Here is a 10,000-nt window from a genome sequence, read left to right on the forward strand (position 1 = left end):
ATAAACACAAATCTCTTAACCAATTTACGCCCTAAACAAAAAAATATATAATATATATTTGTTTTAATTTTACCGTTGTAAGTCGTTTTGATCGAATGATGATGTCACAGTTTTTAATTATTATAAATCTGCATAACAAGGTATTTTAATAATTCAAACCTGTGACACTAACTGATCAAAAGGCCTTCAAAAGGGTCAAAATTTAAAAAAAATAAAAATACGGTTTGATATTTGTATAGGGCTGAAGTTTATTGAGACATTTTAGCAAAACATTTTTTTTTAAATAAACCCCCCAAATATAAGGACTTTTATATCCTGTTGGCTTTGAAGATAACTAAAATCAAATGTCCACAGATAGTTTATGTAAGGTGATGTAAAGTTAAGTGTGTACATTCCCTTTTTACGAAAAAGTGTTGCAAAAAAACAAAAAAAGCCAAAGAAAAAACAAAAAACAAACAAACATGCAGTTAAGTGTTTGCTGAAGATGCAACAAGCAGCTGCAATGCATGATGAGGTCAGCAATGTCAGCAACACTTCAAGTGTAAAGGCTTGTAATGAACAAGTGTTACAAGTCGTCACATGGTCCCGCCTCAAAGTGTGCTTTTGAAATAACGTGTGCAGACGTAGGCTACACCTAAAGTTACAGCAAGTGTGCGCCTTTTCAATCTGTGACCTCTTTCCCCTCCTTGCAGTGTCCTTCACCTCGGGGTCCATGTTGGGCCGCGCTGACTCGGCACTAGCAAACACCTACAGTGCACTGCCCCCCATGCCCAGCTTCACCATGGCAAACAATCTACCTATGCAAGTAAGTTCAACCAAACACTCACGGGCTACAACAATAAGAAAGAAAGTGAAATCAGACCCGACTACTGACAACCGTGCTAAGCTAATGTCCACATTCTCTCCACCCCCTTCCATCTATTATAGCCCAGCCAGACCTCCTCCTATTCCTGCATGCTGCCTACCAGTCCGCCTGTGAATGGGCGGAGCTACGACACATACACGCCCCCTCATATGCAGGCACATATGAACAGCCAATCAATGACCACTTCTGGTACCACCTCGACAGGTAGGCAGAGAGTTCATTGTTTACATGCTTGGGGGTAGGGGGTGTATTAGTAATAGCGCCCTAGTCCCCCCCCCCCCCTCCCCTCTAACTATGTGGTACTACATCATCACGTGCATATCCACAGCTCCACTTTTCATTTTTCTTCATTTCCCGGAGCCCATAGTTTAGTTCTGGCCCATTAGAAGGGGGGAGTGGAGGGTCTTCCATATATGAGCAGCTTCCAGTCATGACGAGCTAATGGCGCAGAAGCACATTTCCTCTGCGCTCAATTGCTAATTAATGTGATTCATTGTACTCTCTGTTTAAATGGCATCGCGTGCACTGCCTTCTGTTTTTGTGGCCGCCTCCCACCTGTGAGCGTGCGCTAGCAGGCTAACGGCGCTGCTCGCTAAGGTTCCAAAGGGACGGAACATTTCTAGTACACTTACACGGAAAGTCCATTTAACAGCGACAATATAAGATGGACACTTGATTGATGTTTTTACTTACCGAATACCACAGTAATCGTCTTTTATTATGAAACATTGCATGTTGGGGCGTGGCCTAAACAGCTCAACAGGAAGAAATTCCACCTAATTTGCATACAATCTCATCCATCCATCCATTTTCTACCGATTGTCCCTTTTGGGGTCGCGGGGGGTGATGGAGCCTGTCTCAGCTGCAGTCGCCACCTCATCACAGGGCCAACACAGATAGACAGACAACATTCACACTCACATTCACACACTAGGGACCATTTAGTGTTGCCAATCAACCTAATAAGTAACGCATACAATTTGATTACCGTATTTTTCGGACTATAAGTCGCAGTTTTTTTCATAGTTTGACCGGGCTCCAGTGCGACTTATATATGTTTTTTTTCCTTTTTTATCATGCATTTTCGGCATGTGCGACTTATACTCCGGTGCGACTTATACTCCGAAAAATACGGTACTTGAAAAACAATTACCGTATTTTTCAGAGTATAAGTCGCACTGGAGTATAAGTCACATTTTTGGGGGAAATTTATTTGATAAAACCCAACACCAAGAATAGACATTTGAAAGGCAATTTAAAATAAATAAAGAATAGTGAACAACAGGCTGAATAAGTGTACGTTATATGAGGCATAAATAACCAACTGAGAACGTGCCTGGTATGTTAACGTAACATATTATGGTAATAGTCATTCAAATAACTATAACATATAGAACATGCTATACATTTACCAAACAATCTGTCACTCCTAATCGCTAAATCCCATGAAATCTTATACGTCTAGTCTCTTATGTGAATGAGCTAAATAATATTATTTGATATTTTACGGTAATGTGTTAATAATTTCACACATAAGTCGCTCCTGAGTATAAGTCGCACCCCCGGCCAAACTATGAAAAAAACTGCGACTTATAGTCCAAAAAATACGGTACCTGTTAATTTTCAATTAATAAAAAAAAAGAAGTAATAATACACTTTTCCATGTTGCTTTTAACCAACATTTTTTTTATTTCTATTATCACTTTTTGACAACAAAACACTTTTACATTCCTCAATCGACTCAATCTATTACGACATGTTGAGTCCATGTCATGCTTTTAACCATCACATGGCGAAAATTTCCACAAATGACATAAAAAGGGAATTATTTTTTTTAAGAATAAACTACCGTATTTTTCGGACTGTAAGTCGCAGTTTTTTTCATAGTTTGGCCGGGGGTGCGACTTATACTGAGGAGCGACTTATGTGTGAAATTATTAACACATTACCGTAAAATATCAAATAATATTATTTAGCTCATTCACGTAAGAGACTAGACGTATAAGATTTCATGGGACTTAGTGATTAAGAGTGACAGATTGTTTGGTAAACGTATAGCATGTTCTATATGTTATAGTTATTTGAATGACTCTTACCATAATATGTTACGTTAACATACCAGGCACGTTCTCAGTTGGTTATTTATGCCTCATATAACGTACACTTATTCAGCCTGTTGTTCACTATTCTTTATTTATTTTAAATTGCCTTTCAAATGTCTATTCTTGGTGTTGAGTTTTATCAAATAAATTTCCCCAAAAATTGCGACTTATACTCCAGTGCGACTTATATATGTTTTTTCCCTTCATTATTATGCATTTTCGGCCGGTGCGACTTATACTCCGGAGCCACTTATACTCCGAAAAATACAGTAGTAATACTATAATTTTGACAAGACTAAAGATGTAATATTGTGATGAAAATCACAACAAGACATATTACATGAAGATGGTAAGTCGTGATGTGACGAGGTGAAACTTGTCATACAAGAGTTGCAATTTTTACGATCTACAAGCCTGTACTTTAATGAGCATAATATCGTATTACATCCAAAAATAGTACATGCTAATTCGGTTATACTAAATTTGTAATGTGAAAAATTATTGAAATTTGACCTGAATCTGGATGAGGGACAAGTTTAACGGAAGTATCAATTTGATGAGAATAAAGTTGTTTTTTTGTAATTTTTCCAAAAAACGTTGCAATACTACAAAATCTAACTTGACATCAGAAAGTGTATTTTGACAAGACAAAAGAACACGAGAATCAAGTTTTGACTTCACCGTAATACATTTGTAATACTACTTTACCGAAGTTGGAATTTTACGTAAAAAAGTTGTAATTTGACGACACGGGCGCCGAAAAGGGGGGGTAAAGGAGACGGATTCTAGGGGCCCATGATGGAGGGGGGCCCAGAGAGGCCCCTAATGATGATGAAAGTATAATACAGAAAAAATAATGACACTGTGTTGGGGGCCCTGTAAAGATTATTTTCATGGGGCCCAAAATCCCTAGCGGCGCCCCTGCTTGACAATACAAAATGTTGTAACACCACAACAAACAGGAATAAAGTCGTAATTTTACCATGATATCGTTGTAATACTAATTTACAGAAGTTGGAATTTGCCAAAACAAAAGTGGTAACATCGCAATGACAAAGTCGTAATTTGTCGGGATTAAAGTTGTAATTTGACGAAAACAAAGGTGTGACATCATGACAGAAAGGTCGTTACTTGACTGTGTCGTAATACCAAAATAACATTTCTGTAAAACTTGCCAAGAGTAAAATCTCCTAATTATACTTAAAGTAAGTTGTCATGTTATAATACACAAGTTGTGATATTAGCACGGAAAATGTAATTTGGCAATACAAAAGTGTCTATCTGTGTTGACACTGTGATGAGGTGGCGACTTGTCCAGGGTGTACATCACCTTCTGCCCGAATGCAGCTGAGATAGGCTCCAGTGACCCCCGTGAACCCGAAAGGGACAAGTGGTAGAAAATGAATGGATGGATGGAAAAGTGGTCTTACAAAAAATTAAGTGTCAATGAATTCTACGATACGACGGAAGAAGATAACATTTGCCAAACGTCACAAGAGAAAAGGCTAAAGACAAAATAGAAAGTAGGATGGAAAAGTTGTCTAAGGAGCAACTTGCTAATACAAAAAAGTTGTAATATTACAGAAGTACAGTTGTAATGACCACAAACAGTGTCTTCATACACTATCATCATAGTACACGTAGCAAAAAATGGATTTGACGAGAATAAGGTCCTCAAAATGTACAGGAGTTGTAACTCGATGTTAAAAAAGTTATTTCACTTGAATAAAAAGGGATTTTATTTTACGAGAAAAGTCATTTGACGAGAAAGGAGAGAAACTAGAAAAGAACAAATCTTTTTCACTTTTATCCTCCATTTTCTCACATGCATTTTGTTTGAGAATACATGTTTTAATAATGATTTTATTATCTGCAAGCATGTCAACAATCCATTGAATGCTCATATACTCCCGTTGTCTTCCTCCCATCACGTTTATTTACTCGCATCTTACTTGCAAATGTCTTCACTTTCATTTGTTATCCAATGAGACTCACTCTAAGTCACTCATGTATTTCCTCTCTCTCTCTCCCTCTGTACGTGTGTGTGCTTGTGCGTGTGTGTGTGTGTGTGTGTGTGTGTAGGACTCATCTCTCCTGGAGTGTCTGTCCCAGTGCAAGTCCCAGGGAGCGAGCCTGACATGTCTCAGTACTGGTCCAGACTACAGTAGGGACAAGAGCTACTTCACCTTGTGAGCACCTCCAACGTGGACCTGTCGTGCTCCTCACACACACACACACACACACACACACACACACACACACACACACACACACACACACACACACACACACGGAGAGGACAATGAGGACTTGTGTAGCTGCTGGCCTATTCAAACAAGGACGACGACAGGATGGAAAGAAATGGACCTCTGTAAAGTGCCCGCTGTTACATTTTTATGGAACAAAAAAAAACACTTTTTTTTTTTTTTTTTTTTTTTTTTTTTTACTATTTCCAGTCATTGTTTCCCCCCCGCCCCCCTCTGGTGTGTTAGTAAAAAAAAAGAAAAAGAAAAAGAAAAAAAAAAGCCCATTTTTTTCTATGTGAATACGAACGATAGGACGCATGAAGCTGAGACATTCTGCTGCCATGACTATCTTTGAACGACTCTGCATGGACGCATATCATTTTGAAAGACTCTTCTGAGAAACTATTTATTGTCCTGACAAAGGAGCTCTCTCACACACACACACACACACACACACACACACGCACACACACACACACACACACACACACGGATATCAACGCCAACATGCGACGAGGACGACGCGTGGAAGCAACAAGAAGCCTGTAGTCTGTAAATGGTTAGACTGCGTCTTTGCTATGATAATAACAATAATAATAATAATAATCCCTCCCACCCCCGTTTTTTTCTTTCTTGTCCAGATGTAAAGTACTTGTCTTCCCTGGAAATCCCCCCCCTCGAGCGCCCCCTGGAAGAATACCCTCTAAATGTTCCATGCATCATTTCTTTAGGGTCAGGTACAATTTGTCTTTTAGCTAGAGTTGTATTATAGTGTCCTATGGTCAAAATATTAATAAAAACGTGTGCAACTAGAAATATTTAATTCCTATAATTATGATTAAACATTTGCTTGACAAAAAAGTTTTAAACTTAACGTGTTTGGCAGTTGTTTACAAGTACATATCAGATTTAATCATTGTTGATTGTAAAACAGACCAAAGCCTTTGTATTTCATCTAGTACACAATGTTGTTCTTTTCTTTTCCAAACATATTAGTCTTGTCTTTTGTCTTGGCGGCCGACACCTGCAGTTGCTTATTTATAATTGAAGACCATGGGAGGTTGTTTTTTTTTTGTTTTGTTTTTTCTATCATCACCTGTCATGCGCTTTTTGTTTTATTTATGTTGTTTTGTTTGCATATTTGATTTCAGTGTGTATGTAGAACATGGACACATACTGGGTTTACGTCTGGGCAAATGGAGATACAAAAAAAAAAAAAACCAACAAAAAAAAAACCAACAACAAAACATGTTGACACGCTGTCTCTTAAATATTTCAATTTAATTTTATTTAAAATGGAGCTTTCTAAATGTATTTTGTGAAAACTATAAAAAACATTTTGTACAGTAAAATTGTGTCTGAAAAGAAGTTTGTACGTCTGTTCACTGCGGTGTTAAGATGATGATGATGACCTTTGACCTCAACGTGGAACCCTTCTGCAACCAGCCACGCTCTTTCCTTCCCTCCTTTCATGATCGGCAATGCCGACAAGCGTCAGCGCGACACTTGCAGTGTGCGGCACGTAACAAAGCTGTCTTGATGCGGCACAATGAGGAAAAAGGTCAAACAATCCGCCGTCGCCGACTGCAGCTTTAGCGAGCACGGCTAGGAAAACAATGAGGATGGCAGAGACGGAGCGGGGGAAGGAGGAGTTGTGTGGCACAGTCACTTATTTTGCATCACTTGCTGCCTTGTGTGTGTCTGCTATAGACAACATGGCCAGGTGACAGGAACTGGCTGTTTTATGTTCAATAGTGCATTGCATTGGTGTTGGTAAGTATTCAGGTCCTTCAGGACTACACTGGAAGGGCAAAAAAAGTAAAAGTGCTAACACGACAATAATAAAGTAAAATATTTTAAATTTTTATATCGCTCTCATAATTTGACTAGTTGTCATATTTTAACAAAAAAAAGTTTTAATATGAAAAAAACCCAAAACAAAACAGAAAAGCCCAAGTACTACAAGAAAAAAAAACTAATTTGATGAAAATTAAGAGTAATAATGAGCAAAGAAGTTGACATTTAGTGAAAATCACAATTAAAACATTTCAGATAAATATAAATCTATGAGAAAAATAAATAAATACTAAATTATTTTTTTTTAAAAAGTCCTGGTTCTATGAAAGTAAATGTACCATTTTCAAAATACTTTTCAAAATACAAAAAGTAATTTGTACGAAAACAAAGACATCATTATTCATGTAAATAAAGATTTAAAAAAATCCAACCAATATTAAAAACAATTATAAAGACGTAACTTTACCATAAAAAAAGTAATATTTTGCTGAAAATAGGTTAAATCAGTCACAATACAAATTTCACATGAAACAATTTGGAATTACCAGAAAGTAATGACGCAAATATTTGAGTATATTTCAAGTAAATACGTGACTAATTATATTGAAAAAAAAGTCATATTTCATTAGAGTGATAATGTAAACTTTCCAAATGTAAAATTATAAGAAAAATGTCTTCTCTTTTTTGTAAATGTGATTGAATAAAGACAACATTTTAGCAGAAAAAAAAGCTTCCACATTTTCAAGAATCGAACACAAATAATAATGCATGTTATGAAAATTAGGTCCAAATACGACAAAAAATAATATATATTTTGTATAGTTTAGCCCAGGAGTGCCTACACTTTTTCAGCAGACGAGCTACTTATCAATTCTGTACAATAACTCAGCTATGGTAACACTAGCGAACAGTAAAGAATATGAAATGATTTTTGGTCCAGAACATACTTTGTTTTATTCATTAGTGACGTGTTTCTTGCTACTTTATTTTGTATATATATATATATATATATATATATATATATATATATATATACAGGGACGTGCACATGATTATAGAGGGGCAGGGGCTCAAAGTCAGAAAAGGGCAGGACATTTTTTTTTGGTCCTTTACACAATATGGAAATTAATGTAAAATTAAATTTGCTAATAGGAAGCTAACTATACAACTATACTATACTGCAATATTTGATAAGACCTCTTCTCCTACATCACTTGTATCTCCTTCAACTTCCCCCTCATCTATGGCTTCCTCTGCAGTAGTATCATCTGCCTCCCTTCCTGTGGATTCTTCCTCCCCAACATTTACCGGGATTTCTATGGCTTCCTCTGTGTCAGGAGTTGCATCTAAAGCCTCTTTTCTCTCAGGTGTTGCTTCTACACTCTCCACCTCCTCTCTCTCAGGTGTTGCTTCTAAGGTCTCTGCCTCTCTCTCAGGTGTGACACTTTCTGAGGTCTGTGGTCTTTCTTCAATTCTGGTGCTAGTACTTGGTTTTAGCCATGCATTAAGAGGTCTGCTACCCTTAGCTGCTTCCTGGCGCTCCTTCTCCTTCCTTTTCTGTATCCTTTCTTTTTTTGGCATTGTGCTGCAGGCATAATCAACATGAATCAAGTTTAAATACAGATGGTAATATTCCTAACAGATAACCTACATCTTATATCCCCAGAATGCTGAAATTATTATTATTATTAATAATAATAATAATAATAATGATAATAATGGGATGAGAATCAGCACCTCCAAGCCCGAGTCCATGGTTCTTGCCCGGAAAAGGGTGGAATGCCATCTTCGGGTTGGGGTGGAGACCCTGCCCCAAGTGGAGGAGTTCAAGTACCTCGGAGTCTTGTTCACGAGTGAGGGAAGAGTGGATCGTGAGATCGACAGGCGGATCGGTGCGGCATCTTCAGTAATGCGGACGCTGTATCGATCCGTTGTGGTGAAGAAGGAGCTGAGCCGGAAGGCAAAGCTCTCAATTTACCGGTCGATCTACGTTCCCATCCTCACCTATGGTCATGAGCTTTGGGTTATGACCGAAAGGACAAGATCACGGGTACAAGCGGCCGAAATGAGTTTCCTCCGCCGGGTGGCAGGGCTCTCCCTTAGAGATAGGGTGAGAAGCTCTGTCATCCGGGGGGAGCTCAAAGTAAAGCCGCTGCTCCTCCACATCGAGAGGAGCCAGATGAGGTGGTTCGGGCATCTGGTCAGGATGCCACCCGATCACCTCCCTCGGGAGGTGTTTAGGGCACGTCCGACCGGTAGGAGGCCACGGGGAAGACCCAGGACACGTTGGGAAGACTATGTCTCCCGGCTGGCCTGGGAACGCCTCGGGATCCCCCGGGAGGAGCTGGACGAAGTGGCTGGGGAGAGGGAAGTCTGGGCTTCCCTGCTTAGGCTGCTGCCCCCGCGACCTGACCTCGGATAAGCGGAAGAAGATGGATGGATGGATGGATTATTATTATTATTATTATTATTATCATCATCATCATCATCATCATTATCATTATTCTTATTCTTATTCTTATTATCGTTATTATTATTATTATTTTGTTAACCCACACAGAAATAGCAAAGTCACTATAAACTTTATATCTAAACCTCTACTGCAGTGGTTCTCAAACTTTTTTTGTCATCCCCCACTTTGGACAAGGGGGAGTTTTCAAGCCCCACCTGCCCCCATCGCCACAACAGAACGCTAATGCCAAGCTTAACATTTTCAAATTTATTGAACATCAAGTAACATCAAGTTGTATACATTCAAACTCAATAACATAAAATAACATCAAGTTCAATAATGAATAAAATAACTGTGCAGCTGTGGTATAACTTGCATCAAGTTCAATAAGAAATAAAATAACTTGCATAAAGTTCAATAATAAATAAAACAAAAGTGTTATAACTTGCATCAAGTTCAATAATAAATCAAATACAAGTGTTATAACTTGCATCAAGTTCAATAATAAATCAAATAAAAGTGTTATAACTTGCATCAA

At 38.2% G+C, this 10,000-nt stretch overlaps 1 protein-coding gene across 6 annotated transcripts in view; it reads left to right on the plus strand.

Moving 5' to 3' along the window:
• pax6b (paired box 6b) overlaps positions 1 to 6,565 on the plus strand; it is a 31,302-nt gene extending 24,737 nt beyond the window's left edge. For all 6 annotated transcript variants that reach the window (XM_072913368.1, XM_061964236.2, XM_061964231.1 and 3 more), the window contains 3 exons: positions 693 to 805; positions 928 to 1,069; positions 5,050 to 6,565. In XM_072913368.1, the coding sequence (XP_072769469.1) occupies positions 693 to 805; positions 928 to 1,069; positions 5,050 to 5,135 (341 nt within the window). In that variant the 3' untranslated portion in view covers positions 5,136 to 6,565. The remainder of the gene's footprint in view (positions 1 to 692; positions 806 to 927; positions 1,070 to 5,049) is intronic.
• Positions 6,566 to 10,000: the final 3,435 nt, after the last annotated feature.

This window comes from Nerophis lumbriciformis, linkage group LG06, assembly GCF_033978685.3.
Source record: "Nerophis lumbriciformis linkage group LG06, RoL_Nlum_v2.1, whole genome shotgun sequence".
NCBI classification, from domain to species: Eukaryota; Metazoa; Chordata; class Actinopteri; order Syngnathiformes; family Syngnathidae; genus Nerophis; species Nerophis lumbriciformis.